Raw genomic sequence first — 23,446 nt, 5'->3', positions numbered from 1 at the left:
GAACAGAGAAGGTAAAATATAACACTCTACCCACAACAAAAACCATTCATTTGTGCCTAATTAGAATACAGAGGGCAAAGAAAGAGTGCATTCATCTTTTTTAGCTCTACAATGATTGCAAATCCATTGGGGCATACCTATGCTATGGACTTTGAAAGAGGTTCCCTTTCAACTCAGTAGACTCAAGGAGCTGGAAACATAAAAAATACTTTCTCCTTTTTAGTATTATGTAGTCCATACATGCTTTAATTCCTAATTTACAACACTGAACATATGAATTCAAAACTATACATTTCAGGGCAGGTAGAAGAGTAACTCTACAGTCCAACTGCAGAGTTCCACTCATCCAAACTTCTACCATACACATGGAGTGTATCTGGTTATCCCTCCCTCCCTCCATGAAGAATTGGGACCTAAGAAATCAATGTAAATTATACTATGGTTAAATAAAAGGCCCGACCCACTGTTTCTACTGAGGTGAAAGAGGTATGTGACAAACTGTGGCAAGCCAACTTGTTAGTGTATAACTAAGATAACATTTTGGACCCTTCATAGTTTCAAACTCAGCAATACTATTTTTCAAACACAATCATTTAATTCCTATATGTGAATCATATATGCAATCATGACACCATGGTGAATATATGTATATTATATTTATGTTTATATTTACTAATTATAATCTAAACACTTTCACACCTCTAAGTCTTGGACTGCATAAAGTCAAATGGGGTCAAGTTAAAAAACCAGGCCTTGGATAATAGCTAGCACTCAAAGCTCAGTACCTGAAATTTCATTTCACAAGAATAATTTACTTCATAGGAGGGAATATTATCATAGAATATACAGAAAATTAAAACCAAATTTTTCTTTTTTTTTTGATTTGAGGAAAACTAAACTTGTGGTCAGGGTGAGAATAGTGAAATATTAGCATAAATTTTGTTTCAGATGGTTGTAGTATTTTAACTCAAATATCCACAAGAAAATCACATGCAAAACAGTATTTTCATTAATTAATTCATGTTTATTAACAATGAGAATGTCACTATAATAAAGCATTTTGGGAAGGCTTCAGCACTGCCTCAATCCTGACAACACGTCTAGCCATAGCAGGCAAGTGTGCTGCTCCCATAGTACTGATGAGGTCTGACTCCAGCAAAGTGCCACCTTAGAACTCTGCTCTTTCAAACAGTTTCCAAACATACTGAGCAATCTAATCTATATTTTATTTATCATTGCACTTAATTCTCACAGTACTCTGTGATGTAACTGAAATAGATCAAGTTGTTCCTGCTCAACAAATAAGGAAACGGGGGACTATAAATGCTAAGGAACTTACTTTAGATCACAGTTTATACTGCACTATTATAATTATACTTTTAAGCTTTCAGCTTCATTAAAGACACAAGATATTTCAAAACTATGGCTCATAGTTTCGATAAAATAGTAATTCTAAGCTAAGTGTGGTGGCTCAAGCCTGTATTCTCAGCTATAGGGAGAAGCTGAAAGCAGTAGGATCATGATTGGAAGACAGCTTGAGCGAAAGTCTAGTCTCTATCTCAATCAACAAGCCGGGTAATGTAGCATGCATCTGTCATTCAGATATGAGAATGAGAAGTTGTAGAATGGAGAAGCCAAGCAAGATGTTTAAGAAAGAACTTTAAAGGCAAAAAGGGCTTAATTGTGGCTCTAGTAATAGAGTGATTGCCAGTATAATAAGCCCTGAGCTCAAACTCCAGTGCTGCTTTAAAAAAACATTTTTTAAAAAAGTACTTCTGCCAGTCTAATCTTTTCCACAACAAAAAGAACAAGTGAACAGCCTTAGATTCAGATGGTCTTGATTCAAATACAATAGATTCAAAACCAAATTATGTTTTGTTTAACCACAACTTCTTTATTTGAAAGTGTTGTAAAGAGTTAATGGAACAATGTGAAACAGAGCTCATTTTTAAAAATCGTATTACTATGCTTCACTATTCTTATTATTTAGGTGAAACTTCACTATCTCTTTTCACATTTCTCTATATCAAACCAAGACTATATTATATCTAATGACAAAAAGCCACAGCAGTATTTCCCAGCCCCTTCCCAAAGCTCCTGCATACACAACTCAGGAAACAGATATCATATTCATAGTTTCCTAGACCTTATTTCTGTCAAAATCTGAGATCTTGTATTGAGGCTAATTTAACCAATACTTCACATGAAACTGGATTAAAAAAACAAGAAAGATATTAGTTGACAGCTTCAGATAACCAACTAGATGATAAAGGGAATGTAAAGCAAACACATCCACCATTGTACTATCTTGCACACTAGATGGCAGTATAACATAAAGCATAACAGAAGAGCTTACTGCTGCAAAATAAATCCATCATTTCTCTGCAATTTGCAAGAGATATTGTTCCCTTCTTATTGTAAATTATTTTGTGTAATGTGAGTAATTTTTTTGGATACAAAATACTATATCAGACAGAGGAAGTGAAATAAAGACATACTTAAATTTACTTTTTTTTTGGGGGGGGGGTCAGTCACAGGGCCTGAACTCAGGGTCTGGGCAGTATCCCTGAGCTCTTTTTTGCTCAAGGCTAACACTCTACCACTTTAAGTCACTGCTCTACTTCTGGCTTTCTGGTGGTTAACTGGAGATAGTCTCACAGACTTTCTTGCATGGGATGGCTTCGAACTGTGATCCTCAATAGCTAGGATTACACAGGCCTGCCACCAGTGCCTGGCAGAAATTTACCAAATTTATACTACCTGTCCCTTTTACTTAAAGCAAGAAGCCCTTTCTAACACTTATCTCTTTTTTGAGGTTTTAATTTCTCAAAAACAAATATATAGAATTTAGCTAAAATACTACATTATTCAGAGGAAACTATCCAAACTTGAAAGTATTTATTAAAAATGTATTCATTTATTAACTATTATAAGTTATTAATACTTAATACTCATTAATCATTAATACTAATGGTATTTAAGTACTTAATAGTTTATTGTATACTGCTAATAAAGGAGGTAACAGTATACTTCGGTAGAACTACGAGCTTAACATGCATGTTTAACACCCAGTATTCCTTCCCAAATAAACCCCACAAACAAACCAGTATCTGAAAATGAGCTATGTATAGCATTTTATTTCTCTAAAGAAAACATACCGAGCATATATATCATATAACATTAATATTGAACCAAGTTGGTTAGGAAAAATATTATTTTTGGCAAGCAAGCTGGATGTAGCAAGTACACAAATGTTTGTTATTCTCAACTTTTCAAGGAAAACAAGCAAACTAAAAGAATTAAACTTTTGATTGAAGATTCATATGCAAAAACAGTAAAATAGAAAAAAGTCTGCTTAGTGATTAATGGCATGAAAAACATTTAGTTTGATCATTGAAAATACAATCTGCTTTCTTGGTTAAGATTTAATTTAAGAATACCTTGTGTAGGGGCTGGGAATGTGACTTAGCAGTAGAGTGCTTGCCTAGCATGCATGAAGCCCTGGTTCGATTCCTTAGCACCACATAAACAGAAAAATCCAGAAGTGGCACTATGGCTCAAGTGACAGAGTGCTAGCCTTGAGCAAAAAGAAGCTGAGGGACTGAGTTCAAGCTCTATGACTGGCAAAACAAACAAACAAAAAAAAAACAAAAAAACCTGTGTACAACTTACAGCATATTAAAGCTACAAACTATAACAAAAAGCTACATTAAATAATTTTCTGAATGATTAAAAATTGCCCTTATAAGACAAACACAAACCTAACTAGACTAATAATCAAATTATAAGCTGAAATGCTAATTAACAATTAAACCACTTTGTTGGGAATCAGGCCCCAAAGGTTTCACCAGGTAAATTCCACTAAACTTTCAAATAAAAGGCAATTCTAGTTTATATAAACTATTCCAAGGAATGTATTTTAAAAAATGGAAGAAAAGTAGAAATCCCCCAAACTCAAACTAAGGAACAAGTATAACACATATCAATACTACTAGTTAACACACAAAAAATTATAAAATCTTAGCAGAGTAATAAACATTTTGAAATATTTATAACACAACAGAATGTGCCCCAGAAATGTAAAAATGTTGGAATAATCTATTTCTATAGCAAGGCAATTTTTAAAATTAGTATTAGTTTTTAAAGACTATTTATCTGCACTCTGGGGAAGAGGACTAAAATAGAACCATGCTACAGCACAGCCTTTCCTGTCTCTTTTCCACTTCACCTTGTCACAACCTCAACTCATTAAATCAAAGTTCACAGCTCACCTACAATTTCCTGCCTGGAAAAAGAACATTCCCTGTCATCTCATGCTCTAGAGTATCCAGGAACTGCAGTGCCTGTTCAGTGTGAAGATAAGGAAAAGAAGACAATCTCATCTGTGGTCCAGAAAGTATACCTCAATGCTTACACAAGTTACCTAAGGTCACTGCTGGAAAGGAGCTAAATAGGATTTTTAACACATTTTTGGAACCGAAAGCTTATGTATAGCCAATCCACCAGAAAAATAGCCACTGTCTTGAGAGTCACTATTATCAGGCACAAATTAAGTTAGAAATGTGCAGATACTCTCCTGATACTTAAGAAACAGACTCTCTGGTGTCAAATCCTGGCTCACCCCAGCAGGCCCCTTCATCACTCAAATGTTTTTATCTCTTTAAACTGGAAAGCAGAGAACCTACTCAAAAGATTCATGTAATTTATTAACCAAGCTTTATTTTTCTAAGTGTACAGTGTGTGGACCAACACACACTGGTCATCCTACCTCCCATGAGTGCTAAACTGAAACTTTTGATCACACATTAACATATATGTATAGAAACATGCTCCAGTCTGTTAGTATGTTGTGTCAATACTATAGTACAATTAAGACAGAGAACCTAAAAAAGTAGTGTAATCAGATCCTTTATTTATTTTAAAGATATGATGGACTGGATGTGAGTGCTAACCAAAAGCAATCCAGTGCGTCTCTGAGCTCCCTGACTGGCTGTGGGAATGGATTAAATTTCTATTTACCAAGATAGGAAGACAACAGGAGAAACTGTTCAGAGTAGGGACTCTTTCAGGCATGCTAAGCATCCAAGTGAAGGTGCTAGGAAGTCAGATGGCATGTGAAGGGCAGATCACGTAAATGTCCTTTATACTTTATAGTAAATGGCTGTACCAACTCAAAGTATTTGTATCTAAATACTTCCAGTAATATTTGTATCTTTCAGTCTAGAAATAGTAATTGGAATTTCTAATATAGATGCTAATAATTTTCAATATACACATAGTGCTTTATGACTGTGATGGAGATCAGGTCATGATGACCAAGAGTTCAAGATAAATCCTGATCCCTCCCTTTTTTTTCATGCTATAACTGAAAGCACTTGACTTAAAATGTTTTGCCTTGATTTAAAAAAATTAGTAAATACTGACATGTGCCATAAGAGAGATTTACATTTAGACTTATACATTTAGAATATACATTTCTAGGATCTGGGGAGATAAGAGCTCTAAATACAAATTTTTTTTTCTTTCATCCATTGTGGGGCTTAAACTCAGGGCCTTAGCGATACCACTGAGCTTTTTTTTTTTTTTAACTCTCTACTACGTTGAGCCACAGAGCCACTTCTGGTTTTCCAGTGGTTAATTAGAATTAAGAGTCTCAAGGACTTTCCTGCCCTAGCTGGCTTTGAACAGCAACCTTCAGATCTCAGCCTCCTGAATAGTTAGGATTACAGTTGTGAAGTCACATGACTGAAGAATGTGAGTTGGGACATAATAAAAAGAAACAACTAAGGACGCCAATGACAGTTTGAATAACCTACTAAGTAATAGCCCTACTCCATATAAGGTTGAAAATCTATTCCAGACATATATCACTTTTTACTGATTTTTGACTTCAGGTAACAGTTCTCACACTGAAAATGAATGATGAAAGGATTCATTTTCTAAGAACACGTTTAAGATCTAATATGTTGCAATGTGGCTATTCTGAAAACAACAAGGCATTCAATCCCTCCTTTACCTGTTATCCTACTGGACAGCACGTATACTGTCTGGAAGTTAACATTACTATGTTTGGATTTTATGTCTTTCCACGCAACCATAAAATGTAAAAGTATAAGCACAAAGCCCAACTTGCCAGTTACACGTGGTTTTGACTGGCCACAATCCATTTAAAACAACGACCAAAATGAACAAACAATAAATTAAAAAAAATCTCCTGTAGCCGCAGCAGCTCACAGGGAGTGGAGGGTCAGGGAGTGCGGCGGGGTTGGGCCCTCGGGATAGGGATGAAAATGCGCGCCAAGGCCCGCGCGCCAAGGCCCACGCGCCGAGACTCGATGCACCGGACTCGCTCCATCTAAACGCACGAGGCAGCATACGTTACCCACATTGCCTCGAGCCAAGTCCCCAGGGTCAACGGAAAGCTGGGGTCACAGGACGCTGCTCGCTGGACACGATCCCTCTGAACGCTCCTCGGGGACAACTACTGGGCAAGGCTGTGCCTCCACACTGTCCTGTTCCTGTCCCGGCACGGACGACGCCTGGCCACCGTGCCCAGCCGGCTCCCTGCGGGTCCCATCTCATCTACCCCATGTTCCCCGCCCATCTACACAGAGCCTCCCGAAGGTCTCCCCCGGTTGAAGGTGGGGCTTTACACAAACGTTTTCATATAACACCTCGAAGATGCCATCTGATCCACCAGGCCAAGTATCCCCTTGGGGTACTGCCCAGGGTGTGCTGGGAGGAAGGTTACAAGAAGGTTGTCAAAAGGATGGTGTGCAACCCAATGACAGTGAGGATCCCTCCCCCCAACAGAAAACGACTGCGCAACTTTTTCCTGTCCTCACCAGCCAGTAATGGCCTAGACCCGTGTACAAAGGAGCTGGCGGCCAATGCCCACAGAGAGAGGAAGAGGAGGACTGTGGAGGAAGAAGAACAAATATTTCTTGATGGCCAGAAAACCAAGAGAAGACGCAATGACAGCAGTAGCAGTGGATATTCTGCTGGTGATTCCCCGGTGACCACCAGAGCCCCTGCTTCCCCCACGCCTAAGCCCCAGGCCCAGAAGGGAAGTCTCCCCTCAGAGAGCCCAGATGGCTTGATGTCAAACTCCCAGACAAGCACACACATAGCTGGCATCCTTAGCTTCGGTGACCGCAATGCCATCAGTAGTTCATATAGCTCTACGCTAGGCGTCAGCATCTCACAGCTGTGCAAGAGGAACAGCCCCACCTCCTCCTGGCCCCAGATATTAGAGAGGCCAGCCAAAAGAGCAAGAGAAGAGGAACTGTGTCCACCTTCTAGTTCTTCAGCTTCAGGCAAAGTGTCTGAAGACAAGGTGACAGACAAGGTATCTCAGGGGGAAAAGGTCTCAGATATAGACAAGCTGAAGCAGCCAAACTCAGGAACTCTGCTTTCCTCAACTGGGAGTTCTGGGACCCGTAAACGGAAGACTCAGCTGCTGTGCCCTAGGAGAGGAGTCCCGCTGACCTTGCCTCCTGCTCCCCAACTTGGCTATACTGTCACTGCTGAAGATCTGGACCAGGAAAAGAGAGAAAGCTTGCAGAGGATCAATGAGGCCTTAGAGGACAAGGACAAAGACAAAGCCATCTCCAGTTCTGTCACTGAGAAGCCATCCACCCCTCAGCCCTCCTTCACATTAACCACGCCTGATACAGGGCCTGCTTTCTCCACAGCCTCCCTCCCAGATCCAGATACTAACCATCTATTGGAGAGCTGGAAAAACATGCAGAATCGCAGAGATACACAGGTCTTCCCCAAACCAGCTGGAGCAGCTACCACTTCAGCCCCTGTACCTCTCAATACACCCAGCGTTTCTCAGGTCCCTATAACCACTTCATTGCCAGGGCTGCAACAGAATGACTCTTCTGATGCTTTCCTGGGACAGGCACCTGCATTCTCCAGGACCCAAGTCATTGACACCAAGACACCTGCAGCCCCTCAAGCTGAGACAGCAGCTATAGGACTCCATGCCCCACTCCCCACTACCGATCCAGGGATGCTATTTGTAGTGCCATGCCACCTGCCTTCCAAACCTTCATGTTCTGCAGCCCCTGACATGTCTTCTGCCTACTCCACATTCCAGATCCTTTTCCTTTCTCCACATAAAAGTGACAGTGGCAGCGCCTTGGTACCTAGCCCCTCATCCACAATGGCAGTGGCTACCAGCTCCACCCTCTCTACCATGACCAGCACCACCATCACTAGGGATTCCAAGCCTGTCTTTGGCAGTATAGAGCCACCCAGCTCTGTGCCCTTGTCAACTCCCTTCTCCTTCAAGCAACCAACCTCTACAGCCACCTCTGCCCCAGTCTACACTGGCCTGGCTACCACTACCTCCACAGTGGCTTTTGTCACTACTACCAGTTCATCCATAGAATCAGCTTCCAAGCCCACATTTGGCTTTGGGGTGAATGGTATAGGTAGCACCAGTGTTTCCACTTCAAACTCAATCCCCTTTGCGTCAGTGCCTGCCTCTGCCACTGGATTGCCCAAAAATGAGGACGCTAAATTCAACTTCCATCAGCCTCTGCCTGTGTCTACTTCAGCAGCAGTCGCCTCCTTTGGCCAGCCCCTCCGCAGTGTCACTCCAATGGCCAGCAGCAGCAGCAGCAGCACCTCTACCACCACTACAATCACTGGCTGCAGTGGCTTCCCCACTTCACTCCCCACCACACTTGCTACCACCACCAGCCACCAGTACTTGACCACCTCCAACATTACCACCCCCACCTTCAACTTCCCCTTTGCTTCTCGTGCCAAGTCCACTCCTCAGCCCTACCCGGTACCCAACGCCCTGCCTACATTTGGGGCCACACAGGGACATCAGCAGCAGGGCACTGGGCCAGACTTTGCCCCAAGCTTTGGCAGCTCCTTCACTTTTGGAAACACTCTGGCCTCATCTGCAGCACCAGCATCAGCACAGACCCAGGTGGCTGTGAGTGGCTCAGAACAGATAGCTTTTGCTGGTCAGAAAGGCACGGCCTCTGCTTTATACACCTCTGCCAGTATGCAGCCCACCTTCAGAGGCACTAGCTCAGTTTCCTCTCTTAGAGAGGCAGCTTCTGGCTTCCCAGCCTCCACACAGACTACCAACACCAGGACTAGTAGTTCCTCAGGTGGCAGGTCCACTCCGTCTCCTTTCACATTTGGGGACTCAGCAGCCCCAGCTGGCAGCTGGAACATAGGGCTAGGTGTAGCAACCTCAGGCAACAGCAATACCTCCGGAGCATTCAGCTTCAGGGCCAAGCAGAGTAGGCTCACACCCTCTGAGAGTGGGCGGCTGCAACCTCACCTTCGGAACATCCTGAAACCTAACCAAGGATTCCTAGGCATCCAACCTGCTGGATCAGCAGCCCCTGCATTTGCCAGTGGTGCAGGGTCCAAGAATTCAGGGGCTCGACAGATTCTGCAGGCGCGAAGGCAGCATTCTCGCAAGAAGTAGACTGTTCCTGTTCTCCCTCCCTGCACCTCCTTGCACAAATCTGGGCCTCAGAACCTATCAGAACTTCTGCCCCTCAAGTTCCTTAAAGCAAACTGTGTCCAGATCTCTAGTTTCAGCCATGTACTTCTGAAGGAAGCAGGTACTTTGGTAAGGGGTAGGAGGTGGCAGGGTTCATGTAGAAGCCCAAGTTAGTACCTTTACTCAGTTGTACAGGTGAGTCTGAAGATCTAAAGAAACACCTGTCCACATCATCCACTTGTTCCCCTGACTCTTAGGTAGCATAGTTCAGCCAGGCCCCTCCCACTCCAGAGCACTGTCATTACTGAACCACATGGGGGTCTATCTCTCTGATCTCTAGTGTACATTTAACAGAATGGGGAAATGGACCATAGCTAAGATTTGTCTGCCTACCCGGTCTATAAGAAAGAGCTTCATCTCAAGAATTCTCATGCCCTATTTTTATTCCTTTATCCTCCTGGGTCATCTGTAGGATCTATTCCTTAATATATGACCATGAATCTTGCTTTGCCTTACAGATCCCAGTGGATACTGCTCCACTTCCTCCTGCCCAGGCTTGAGAGTCTTCAACTCTAGTAAAGAAGCTCCCAGAGCACGCGGGATGTGGGCCACTCCTTCCAGTGCCTCCTTCCACATCCACCATCTACCACCTGCTGGCTCTTAACTGCCTCTCCAACACTGCACATTTCCAGCTTAATCCTGTGCCACTGTCTGATGCTCATGTGTGCTGCTCTTTTATGAATCTTCTGGAAGATGATGTAGAGGCATCTCCCCACTGTGGGCCTACATTTTGGTATTTAAGAATCAGCAGTGCAGGACTGGAGTCCAGGGGAAAAAGACCTTCCCTGCATGGATGCTCTCCCACAAACCCATTCTGGCTACAGGGGAGCATTCCCAGTGTGTATCAGGCAACTGGAGGAACTTAGACCAACAATACCCTCTCCAGCCTTCTCCTTGTGCCTGTGTTCTAAAACAACTCTAGTCCCCAAACCTCATGGCCATATTGGCTCTATTTTCATAAAATAAAAGTGTGTTTTTGTATTTAAGCCATGTTGGCCTTTACCTTCTTTCAAGTTTGGGTCACTGAACTAGTTAAGTATAAATGCTGACTAGAAATTAGTTGTGTGGCTAATTTTGTCTGAAGAAGAGGGTCAATGCTGCTTCTGCATCGTCCAGGGAACGGAGTGCCTTCTGGAATGAAGAAAGATGGTTCTTATAATACAGTGGTGTATCTGTAACCAGTTCTCAACCAAGAAGACAGGGTGAATGTCAGTGAATGTGCAAGTGCTTTCGTACTGGAATGGAAGGCTTTAGATGACTATGACCGTTGCCTTGCATCCCTGGGTGGGTATTGCTCCACTTCCTCCTGCCTAGGCCAGATGTTTCGTCTACAACCTTCCCATTCAATCCCAATAACCTGGTGGCTCAAGACTGTTAGGCTGGCAGAGCCAGGGAAAGACCTTCACTCCAGAAAGAAGCTCCCACAGTAGTTTGTGTGAAGTCTGAGATTTTTAGTTGGAGATCTGAAGGTTCAGTCTAAGGCCAGCCTGGACAGAAAAAAGACACTATCTACAGAATAATGAGCACAAATCAAGGCTGACCATGTGGCTCAAGTGGTAGAAATGAACCTAGTAAGCTCAAAGACCCCAAGTTCAGACCCCAATACTGACCATAAGGAAGCAAGCAAAGAAGAGTGACTTATCAAAAATCAAAGAAACTTCTTTTGGCAATAATAGGAATTGAATTCAGAGTCTGTGCTTTACTGGCAGGTGCCTTACCACTTTATCCCTATCCCTAGACCTCTCAAACTTCAATTTAAATTCCTGCTCAAAAATTATACAGCTCAGTTAATAGGGAGAAGCTCTCAATCGCAAGTTAGCATCAGTTTGTTGAAATTCTCTGATGTGCTAAGTATTTTATTAACCTTTTGAGAAAATGGGTCCCTTGGTGAGTACCCCAAAAAGTAAAAGTTGTAGTAACCCTTTCAAGCCGTAACAGGTATTCAATTCATAAAGTGAAAATGTTATCAACTTTTGAAAGGCAAAAGTTGACTGGTATTTTATGAGCAATGAATGAAGCATCTGCAATACATCACTGAACTCTATGCATCCTGAGGATCCATGGTTTTTCCTCAGTTGTGGTCTTCTGGGAGATACATACTCAGGGCAACCAAAGGCCTAGCTTTCTCTAATTTTACTGCATGGGAGAAATAGCAGGCTCTCGGGGTCTCTAATTGTTGACTTTCAACAATTTTGAACTAGGGTTGGGGATTTAGCTCAGGGGAAAAGCACTTGTCTGGCAAGTGCAAGGCCCTGAGTTCAGTACTCAGTTCTGGAAAAAAAAATGATATGCATTCCCACAATTTTGATCTATGCCATCTTTGGAGTGAGATACTATGCACAGCATTTAACTGTTGTTCCGTTCCTGTATGGGTCAGCTTTCCATTACTATAACAAAAGACCTGAGATAACCTACAAAGGGAAAGGCTTTATTCAGTTCAGAATTCTGGAGGTTCAAATCTTTGCTCTTTGCTACGGACCAGTGCCAAGGGTCCTAGGTTGGAATAAAAGAAATACATGGCAAATCAAAACCACATAGAGCCAGGAAGTAATGAGAGAGAAACCAAGACTGCACAATCTCACTTATGTCCACTTCCCCTCAGGACCTTCCACTAAGCCATATCTCCTAAAGGATCCACCACCTCCTATTAGCACTGCTCTGAGGACCACATGGACCTTTTTGAGAAACACACCTTAGCATCCTTTAGTGTATCTATTGTTGGATTATATTAGTCAGTGGTATGCAGGGACTGCTCCATTAGACCTTCAGACCCCAACACAGGGTCACGGACAGTGGTCAACCTGATATTTCACTAAAGATGATTACAGGAAGCCTGCACTGCCTTTTCTTTCCTATGTCACCTCCGCTTTTCACTTTTAGGAAGTTCTGATAGAATTAAATTTTTTGAATCTGGTCATATGCTCATCTTAATTTTTAAGAATAGTCACACATTGTACAACCATATTTTAGTCAACAACATGCTGATGGTAGTGCCATAGATTATATTGTCTAATGATATGTAGCTCTCTTAGTTTGTGTACTTGATGATGGTTTTTCCCAGCAAAGAAATTGCCTAATGATAAATTTTCTAGATCATACTCTTGTCATTAAATGATGCCTGATTATTGATGGGTTGGATACTGGATTCTGTATTGATACCTGTTATTCCATTGGCTTATAACATCCAGTCTCTTGCAAGAAGTCACTTATTAATCAGATTATTGCCATTCCCCTATGCCTTGAGACATTTTCTTCATGCTACTGTCAAGACTTTGCTTGTTGACTTTCAAAAATATCAGTTTGACTATAAAGTATCTCTGTCAGTCTTTGCCTGCCTTGCACTCTTTCTATCTGATTCTGATAGTACTAGGGTGAGCTGGGATGTGTGAAGAGGTTATCTCACTGTTTCTATTTACTATATTGTATCTCTGTGCGGTTATCTGTCTGTCTCTCTCTGATTCCGATAATACTAGGGGAGGCTGAGATGTGTGAAGAGGTTATCTCACTGTTTCTATTATTTCATTTCTAGGCTCTCCTATAGTCTGAAATTTGCCAGAAGTGGGACTGTAAACTTAAGCTAGCAAAACTGTGGCAGTTTTGCTCATCCCCAAGTATCCATCCACATGGCTACCATGAAAGCCAAGGGGTTTCAACACTCAGCTCCCATCTGACCAAGTCTCATGTAGCAACATTTTCAAAACGTCATTAACTGAGCTAGAGAGGGTGTTGGAAGCAGTCCTAGGCACTATCTTCACTGTCTTGACCTGAAGATAGGATCATTTCACAAATTCTCCTCAATTTCTTTTTTTGCAGTTGTTCAGTTTTTAATTTCATAAAATGGTTTTAATTTTGTCTAATTTTAATCTATATTTGCATAAAAGAATTGCTCATCTCTTCCTGCTGTAATAACTAAAAAACCATCTCTTATTCCTTTAGTTTAATGTTCTAACAGATTCTTTTCAAGAGCTAGCCTGTTGTACTCTTTTGTTTTACTATGCAAAGGTACAGAAAAACTACCTCTGCAAATACATGTCAAATTTGTGTGTACCTTAACTGGCTTCCCCTCTTCCCTGGCCTTCCTCAATTTTCTGAGAAGCCTTTATAAAGCCAGAGTGTCTGTCTGCACCTATGTACTGATATCAGTTCCATTAGGTTTCAGCTTTCCCTTTTACCTGGTCAAAATTCCTATACGTGAATATGGGAACTCCATCATTATCTGTAGAAAAACCAGAGTTAGTGGCTACTGCCTGCAATTCTAGCAACTCTGGAGGCTGAAATATGAGGATCGTGGTTCAAACACAGCCTGGACAGACAAGCTTTTATCTTTTTAGACTTTCATCTCCAATCAACCACAAAGAAGCCAGAAGTGAAGTTGTGGATCAAGTGGTAGAGTATCAGGGTGTTTTTGTTGTTCGATTTTTGTTTTTCTGTGGGGGGGGTTGGTTTTTTTGTTTGTTTTTGGTCGGTTGTGGGGCTTGAAGTCTGGGCCTGGGCCTTCCCTCAGCTCTTCAGCTCGAGGGTAGCACTTTACTACTTGAGCCACAGCTCCATTTCTGGTTTTCTGAGTGGTTTATTGGAGATAAGAGTCTCACAGACTTTCCTGCCTGGGCTGGCTTTGAAATGTGATCCACAGATCTTAGCCTCCTATGTATCTAGGATTACAAGTATGATCCACTGGTACCCAGCTAGAGTACCAGTTTTGAGCAAAAAGCCTAGACAGCTTCCAGGTCCTGATTTCTAACCCAGTTCTGACACCAAAAAAAGTAGATGAATAAATTTAAAAAATGAAAGATTTCAGGTATGGTTTGCTCGTATGCCATTTACAGTGACAAGAGACTATAGCGTAACATTTTTTATTCTTTTTTTTCTGGAATTGACATTTCTGCATTTCTCTGGTGTTTGTTCTGGAATTGTGTTCTTTTGAGAGTTGGTAGTATCACATTTGCTCAGTATTTGCATGTAACTTGTAGTCTTGTGTCGCTGTTTTACATTTGAGGAAGCAGTCATCTCTTTCAGTCTTTACTATCTTTGGAAGATTAACATCTTCACTAGACTGCCTACATAGAGATTCTGAGAATCTTTCAAAACCTTTCAATGAATTATTCCCACTTCACACCTCTTCTTACGTCTAGGAAAAGAATCAGTATGACTGTGAACTTCTTTCTATCTTGGAAAGCCAGACTGAAAGCTGAGAACTTCCCATTTCTTTTCTTTACCCGGTTCCCTAAAATATTAAAACTTGTGAAGTCATCAACCTGAATGAGACCCAGGCATTAGCTCTTGTGTGTGTTGCACTTTGGGGAAATGACAGTGGTACCAGTGAGGCATATGGAGAATTTAGGATACCTCTGGCCCCTTGTAATGGCCTATGTACAATCCCTGGAGCAGTTAGTAGGTTCTAAAAGCTCTCTTCTTTCTCCCAGTCTCTAGCCCCTCAGTGGTTCTGACCCCCCTCAGTCTACACGAAGAACTGAGAAAGAATATGGACTTGTAGATTAGCAATGCTCATGGAGAGAAAATCTGGGGTAGCTACTACTATAGACCACGTGTGACATATTCAAAGTTTATTCCACATGGTTCTAGCCCAAGTACAGTCAATGCAAAAACAATAAAGTTTAAAAATCAAGTGGAGCTGCCACGTTTCAGCAGCTGTAAGGACCCATGTTCAGTGTCAGGGAGGCAGGACAGTCCTGCTAGGCCTTTCAGTGCTCACTAGTGGGTGGTACTTGTTGCCATGGAGACAGAGCCATGATGAGGACCTGGTCCTTATTTCATCAGAACTCAGCACATCAGCAAACCTTCTGACATTGCCTTGTCTCTATCCCAGCTGACCATGGTCAAGGAAACTTAGAGCCACAGACCCTACTTGCTGAGCATATTTGCTATGGACAAGCCTAAGAGCTGCCTAAGCCAGCTTGTCCAGCCATACTGGATCCCAGACTGTTCCCTGAGGGAGGCCTCGTGTGCAGGAGAGGCCTGGCTGCCTCACACTCCCTTGCACACTCCCTGCGGCCATCACTGCCCCTTCAGGTCCAGCATGTCTAGCATGTGCTCCTCTCTGATCTTAGAGCCTCCAACGGTTTCCCCTTCCCCCCAGGTGGGACATGATAACATCTTCTGGGTCACTGCCCAAGAGTGCTGGGATGAATAAGGTCACAAGAAGGTTGTCACAAGCAGGACGGTGTACAACCCAGGGACAGCACAAAACTACTGTACTGTGCTATCCAAGCACCAGGTCAGAAAAGCAACTTCTTTCTGTCCTCCACAGGAAATAAGACCCAGAGCCATGTGCAAAGGAGCCAGCATCCAATGCCCTTACAGAGAGGAAGAAGAGGACCTAGGAGGAAAGGCAAATATTCCTTTATGGTTAAAAAAAAATTCCAGAGAAGATAATGGCAGCAGTGGCGGTAGACATTTGGCTGGTGAATCCCTGGTGGCCTAAGCCCAAGGCCCAGAAGACATATCTCACCTCCAAGAGCTCAGATGACCCCTTGAATCAGCAATCATGCTCCATGACAAGCACATACACAGTTGGCATTCTTAGGCTTCAGTGACCACAATGTCATCACTAGTTCATACAGCTCTACTGTAGGCAGCAGCATCTCACAGCTGTCCAAGAGGAACAGCCCTACCTTCTCCTGTCCCCAGACACTAGAGAGGCCAGCCAAATAGAAAAAAAAAAAAGCAAGAGAAGAGGACCTGTGTCTTCCTTCACGTTTTCAACTTCAGACAGTGTCTGAAGACAAGGTGACAGACAAGTTGTTCTAGGAAGAAAGAGTCCCAGACATAGACAAGCTGAAGCAGCCAAACTCGGACTTTGCTATTCACAAAAGGGAGGTCTGGGACCCATAAACAGAAGGCTCAACTGCAGCTGCACCTCAGGAGAAGGGCCTGACTGACCATGCCTCCAGCTCCCCAGCTTGGCTATGCCATAACTGTTGAAGATATGGACCAAGAAAAGAGAGCAAGGTTGCTGAGAATTAAAGAGACCTTATAGGATAAGGACAATGGCATCTCCAGTTCTGTCACCGAGAAGCCACCCACCACTCAGCCTTTGTTCACATTTACTATGTGTGCTACTGGAAGTACCACCACCCTCATCTTCAACCTTTCCTGTAACTCTGGTGCCTCATCCACTCTCAGGCCCTATTTTCTCACCAGCCTCCCTCCCAGATCCAGACACTAACTGTCTGTTGGAGAGCTAGAATAACATGGAGAATCGCAGAGACACGCAGGTATTCCCCAAAACAGCTGGAGCAGCCAACACTTCAGCCCCTGCATCTCCCAAGACACCCAGCCTTTCTCAGGTCCCTATAGGCACTTCATTGCCTGAACTGCAACAGAACAATTCTTCTGATGCTTTCCTGGGACATTCTTCAGGACCCAAGTCATTGACACCAAGACACCTGCAGCCCCTCAGGCTGAGACACCAGCTATAGCCAAGGACTCCCTGCCCCACTCCCCACTCCAGCCCAATGATGCTGTTTGTGGTGCCATGCTACCTGCCTTCCGACCTTTCATGCTCTACAGCTCTACTTGTCTTTTGCCTGTCCCATGTTCCAGATCCCTTTTCTGTCTTCACATAAAAGTGATAGTGGCAGTGCCACTCTACCTCTATCCTCCCCACAAAGACCCACAGGGTCTTTAGCAACACATGGCCACCTAGCTCTGTGACCTCGTCAACAACCTTCTTCTCCAAGCAACCAGCTACTTGGTTATACCTTTTCTAGCCACTGCTCCTTCTACTATAGCTTTTGTCAACACTGCCAGTTCATCTAATGATTCAGCTTCCAAGGCTGCCATTTAGCTTTGGGGTAAATGCTGTAGCCAGTTCCATCACATCCTCTTCCTAGCCTCTCCCCTCTGGTGCTCCCCCTTTTCTCATATTCCATTTCAGCAATCCTCCAGACCTGAGATCCTCAGCAACAGCCAAAAACTGAGCTTCCAAGCCTGCATCTGACCCTGGGGTGAATGTTATGGCAAGTGCTACCACTTTTTCCTCCCAGGCATTCCTGTCTCGGGCTCCCCCCACCACTGTATTTCAGTTAAGTAAGCCTAGAGACCTGAAGCCCTCAGCAGCTGCCACCTCTTCTAGCCAGCACCTCTCCAGTGTCACTTCTGTGGCCAACAGTAGCAGCAAAACCAGCTATAGTGCTTTCCCAAGTCCACTCCCCACCATACCCGCTGCCAACACCCACCAACAGTACCTGACTTCCCTAACACCACCAACCCTATCTTCAACTTTCCCTATCTTTAACTTTCCCTATATCTCTGATGTCCTGTCCACTCTCCAGGACTATGAAGGGGCCCACACTCAACCATTTGGGGCCATATAGGGACATCAGTATCAGGCCAGCCTTTGCCCAGAGCTCTGGCAGCTTCTTCCCTTTTGGAATGTTCCAGAAGGCACAGTCTCTACCTTCCACATCTCTGCCAGTATGCATTTCACCTTCAGAGGCACCAGCATGATGTCTTCCTTCATGTCAAGCCCCTCTTGCCTCGCAGACTTCACCCAGATGACCGGGGGACTAGTAGTTTACTGGCAGGTCTACTCATCCTTTCCTATTTGAGAGCTCAGCAGCCCAGCTGGTAGTTGGAACTTTGGACTGGGTGTAGCCATCCCAGGCACCAGTAACACGTGTGGAGCATTCAGCTTCTAAGCCAGACGCAGTGCAGTCGCAGGCACCTTTAATCCTTTGTGGGTAGTAGACAGCAGTCTCGCCTTCTCAATGTTGTTGCGTACAACCAAGGCTTCCCAGGTGTTCAACCTTTTGGATGTGGCACCTTCATTTGTCGATGGTGCAGGGTACAAAACCCCAGATGCTGGACAGATACTGGAGGCCCAAAGGAAGCACAACCACAAGAAGTGGACTCCATTACTACCCTTTCTGCTACACATCCTTTGCAGAAATCTGGACCCAGCACCTGCCAGAAAGAACCTCTGACCCTCTGACCTTCCATGAAGCAAACCAAGCCCAAGCTTCAGTGGTGTTCCTCCTAGAGGTAGCAGTTGCCTTGGTGAAGGGCAGGAAGTGGCAGTTACAGAAGCCCAAGCCTTAACTCAAACAGTTGTTTGGTTCCTCAGGGATTCTCTTGCCCCAATTTTGCTCCTTTATCCTCTTGAGTCACCTGTGGAATTTGTTCCTTATTATACAACCATGAATCTTGCTTTGCTTAAAGACCACAGTGGACACTGCTCTGCATCCCCTGCCCCAGTTCAGAGTCCTCAACTCCAGTAAAGAAGCTCCCAGAGCACACAGGATGCTGATCGAGCCTTCCAGTGCCTCCTTCCATACCCACCAACCATGCACTACCCCATGGGTTACATCTCCCTCTCTAGCACCACACATTTCTGAAGTGGTTATGTGGAGGAGACATGTTGCCACTGTGGCCTAAACTATCTTCAGTCTCCTGGGCCTGGCTAAATCAAGATGGAAACTGACACAATTTTGTGACCACAGTTCTGACTGAGAACTATGGCCCAGGTATTTTGACATTTAAGGATTGGCAGCTCAGGAAAGCAAAGACCTTCACTGCATGGATGCTCTCCCACAAACTTATCTTGGTTGCAGGGGAGCATCCCCAGCCTATCAGGAGACTGGTGGAACTTGGACTTTAGTTACTTGTCTGCAACTGGATCCTCTCCAGCCTTCTCCTGGCCCCAAGCCTCCCCAACTTTTAAATATTTTTCACAAAATAAAATTGTGTTTTTGTATTTAAGCTATGTTGTCTGTTTAAGTTTGGTTCACTGAAATGATTAAGTATAAATGCTGCTGACTAGAAACTAGTTGTCTCGTTAATTCTGTCTGCCTGAAGGAGGGGCTCAGTATTGCCCCTGATCGTCCGAGTGTCTGAGTGCCTTCTGGATATGGAGAAGGATAGTCTTGCAACGCTGTAACCAGTGATAGGTTGGATATCCTGTGGCAGGGCATGCCATCCTGCCCTCAGGAGCTGCTTTCTGACAGGCTGGGCTTGGCCATATGGAGCTGAGGGAGGAGCCTGGGCCTCAAGCCCTAAACCCTGTCAGCATCAGAAGGTAACAGTAGATTCTATGCTAAAATGTCTCTACCTGCACCTCAAGAAAGATAGGCTCTTCCAGAAAAAACAGAGTTAGAGAGACAGGCACAAGGTAGAGAACCTCTCTATGTAGTGTTGGAAAAATAAAAAAGTGTTTGTTTCTTTTAGTCAATTTTGAAAAACAGGTAAAATGAAGAATGCCATTTGTTCAATCCCCTTAGGAAATAAAACAATTTTTATCTGCCTAATTTTTAAATTTTTTCTATAGGTTTTTCACATTAAGGTGAAAATGACTGATAATAAGAGCAAAGTATTTAGTTCAATGTCAACAAGTTAAATTCTATAATTATATGTGAATGTAAATGCTAATGACAGACAAGATAACTCAGAAAAAGAATCAAATGGGAGCACTGTAACCTACCAAGTGTCAGTACCTACAGTGATTAATAATCACCTATTAGTGATTAGCTAGGTTATATAAATCAGAAGTGAAAGCCACAATGAAACCCAAAGACATAATACAAGACAAGAGAGAGTGTGGGAGTATGGATTTTCCTTAACTGATGTATGTTAGTACGGTTGTTGATACTACGTGTTAACTTAGCATCAAATACTAGTCAGTATTAGGCAAGATAAAATATTTTATCTCATCCAATAGAAAAAACTACCTGGAAGTGCCACACCCATTACTCTGATTCAGGATGTAATTGTATCAAACATACCTGTATGCTGCCGAATTCAACGTTCTCATAATGAAAATGTGCACATTCAGCCATCTTTGGAAAGTGACCCTTCGTGAATGGTAACCTGAAGTACATGAAAATAAATATGAAACCACAAAGTACAATAGTCTAAATTACCACATCTAGGGAAAAACATAATATTAAGAGGTCATGCAAACCAACAATTTACTAACAAGATATAGTATATTCATAAACTGTTTTGTTAAAATATCAACTCTTTTGTGCAACTAAAGATAATGAAATGCAAAAAAAAACCTGCTAAGTGCATGCAGGTAAGCCATAAACATCCACATAAAACTTTTCAGAAATACCTAAATCAAATGTATTAAGTACAAAGAGCTAACCAAAAATGAAAAATAAAAACCATCACTGTACTTTCTTAATCTTGCCCAAGTCAATGCCTACAGAAAAGCTTTTGTACTTTTGGCAAATGCTATCAAAACTGGTGGTGACCCTCCAGCTTCTAAGGAGAAGCAGCATTCACAAAGCAAAGTACAAACAGGATGTTACCTGTGAATGTTGTCACAGCCCATCAGTCCTGGTGTGGTGGACCTGGATACAGAATGGACATTTTTATCCTTCTCTTTCCTCTACTTACAAAAGAAGAAGAGCTAACTAGCTAACCCCTCTTTACTGAGTAAAAAGATGGTTTCCCTAAAACCAGGGGAAATTTTAAGTATTTGTTTTATTTAACAGTCAGTTCTTAGCATCTACTTCAAGATTCCCCAAAACAAACCTAACACCTAACAATCCCCTAACTTAACCAACAAAGCTAATTTTTCAAAATGAATGAAAGGATACATTGCAGGTACCAAAAAGGAAACACATGCTTTGATTATTACTGGTCTACAAATGTAAACTAACAGACACTGACATTTCAAGACAAAAAATAAAATATATTTTTTAAAAAAGGTAAATAATCTGCAGGCTTGGTCCATTAATTACTGAATCATCATTTTCGTCTTAACAGTATAATTTACTGTACGTATAGTATGAGCTTATTTCATAAGCAAACAAAAATCTCATCAGAGATAAAAAATTTCCATTTACAGAAATTCATCTAGGAAAAAAAACTATATGCCGGCCACCGGTGGCTCACACCTGTAATCCTAGCTACTCAGGAGGCTGAGATCTGAAGCTCACAGTTCAAAGCCAATAAAACCACCAGAAAACCGGAAGCAGTATTGTAGCTCAAGTGGTAGAGCGCTTGCCTTGAGCTGAAGAGTTGAGGGACAGTTCTCAGGCCCAGAGTTCAAGCACCAGGATCGACAAAAACACAAAAACCAAAAATAAAACAAAAACTATACTTACTTTTTTACATGTTTATTAACCTTCATACTCGCTGTATTGCTACATGTCTTAAGAGTAAGATCTCCAGGAATCTCTGGAACATCTGCTCCTCTTGCCTTAAAAAACAAAGAAAGGATTTATGATGATCATTAATACTAGTATTTCTTTAAAAACCAGATTAATGTGAACGTTCCTGGTTCTGCTGACTTTATGCCAATAGCAAAACATTTCAGTTTAATAATTGCTCCTTAATTGTAACATTCAAGTTTGAATTAAGAATAAGTAAAAATACTGACCTAATTTAAATATCTGGCTTTACCATATAAAAAAGTTTCTGTAAAATTAAGAATTTTCTTGTTTTGTAATCAAATTTTAAAAGCAGCTGTTATGAGTCTCAGAATAAGATTAAATCTCCCCTGAGAGTTGTTACAGCAAAATTATCTTGGTTACGATAATAAAGGATAAAATGTTAATATAAACAATAAGCAGGTCACAACATACATTTTTCATTCTATTACTTGGAAGTGACAAGCATATTTTCAATATATTCCTTATTCTACCTTAGCTTTCACAGGGGAATTTTTAATTTTAGTGATACATTCAGCTGCATCATTTTTTTTGTGGGGGGAGAGGGAGTCCAGTCGTGGGGCCTGAACTCTCGGCCTCTGAGGAATCGAACCCAGGGCCTCACGCATGCAAGGCAAGCGCTCTACCACTGAGCCACCTTCCCAGCCCAAGCTGCATCATTTTTCAAACACTGAAAAACAAACAAGCTCTAAACCATCTAGACAACCAAGTCCAAATATCTATCATGAATAAATTTACACTATAATTCCCATGATTTAGAACAGAAAAGCTTACACCGAACTGATGTAGACTGCTACATGATTTATTAGGGAAGATCAACAGGCAACGTGAGTTGAGAAAATTCACTGTAACTGAATTTTTAAAAGGATTTTCTTGCTTGGTATAGGTGGCTCACACATATAATTCTAGCTACTAAGGAGTCTGAGATCTACAAATCAGAGCTTGGAGGTAACCAAGACAAACAAATCTGAGAGATTCTTGTCATCAATTAACCAGTATAAAGTCAGAGCTAGAGGCATGACTCAAGTGGTAGAATATGCAAGCTATGAATGGAGTGAGTTCAAGCCTTAGTAAGCACACAAAATGACACAAAAAGAAAAGAAGAAAAAAATTCCTATAGGAAAAAGAAAGGACCAAAGTAGTTTTGTTTTCATTTTCCAGTAATACAAGCTAACAGTCTATGAGCTGTACACATTTAGCTCTTGGTACACAAACACTAAAAGAACAAATTCTTATTTTTAAGATCCTATTTTTCCTTAGCAAATTAAGATTTTTGGCGGGGGGGTTCTGGTCGTGGGGCCTGAACTCTGGGCCTGGGCGCTATCCCTCAGCTCTTCAGCTCAAGGCTAGGGCTCTACCACTTGAGCTACAGCGCCACTTCCGGCTTTTTTCTTTTTGCTTCTTTGGTGCTGAGGAATTGAACTCAGAGCCTCATGCATGAAAGGCAAGTGCTTTACCACTGAGCCACCTTTCCAGCCCAGCAAATTAAGATTTTTTTAAAAGGGAAAAGACTAGTGTTTGAACATATGGCCACTTGAGCCATATCCCCTACTTCCTTGTGCTTTACACTTACTCTTCACATACAATCTGAAATTTTCACGTAAGGTGAGGCTTCACAGTGAGCTTTCTAGCCTGTGTCTCCAGCCACTCTGTGCCCAGCCCTGTTTTTTTTGTTGTTGTTGTTGGTCATGGGTCTTGAACTCTGGGCTTGGGCGCTGTCCCTCAGCTCTTCAGCTCAAGGCGAGCGCTCTACCACTTGAGCTACAGC

The 23,446-nt window shown here is 42.4% G+C and overlaps 1 protein-coding gene across 1 annotated transcript in view; it reads right to left on the bottom strand.

The window, feature by feature from the left end:
* LOC105980569 (rho GTPase-activating protein 32-like) overlaps positions 1–23,446 on the bottom strand; it is a 90,638-nt gene that overhangs the window by 39,885 nt on the left and 27,307 nt on the right. The window contains exons 3-4 of the mRNA XM_013009455.1: positions 21,613–21,707; positions 20,281–20,365 (exon numbers count right to left, since the gene is read on the bottom strand). Coding sequence (XP_012864909.1) covers positions 20,281–20,365; positions 21,613–21,707 — 180 coding nt within the window. The remainder of the gene's footprint in view (positions 1–20,280; positions 20,366–21,612; positions 21,708–23,446) is intronic.

The sequence above is a fragment of the Dipodomys ordii genome, unplaced genomic scaffold (genome assembly GCF_000151885.1).
Source record: "Dipodomys ordii isolate 6190 unplaced genomic scaffold, Dord_2.0 Scaffold10, whole genome shotgun sequence".
NCBI classification, from domain to species: domain Eukaryota; kingdom Metazoa; phylum Chordata; class Mammalia; order Rodentia; family Heteromyidae; genus Dipodomys; species Dipodomys ordii.
The sequence above is the reverse complement of the archived record's forward strand: the minus strand, read 5'-3'. Positions and strand labels throughout refer to the sequence as shown.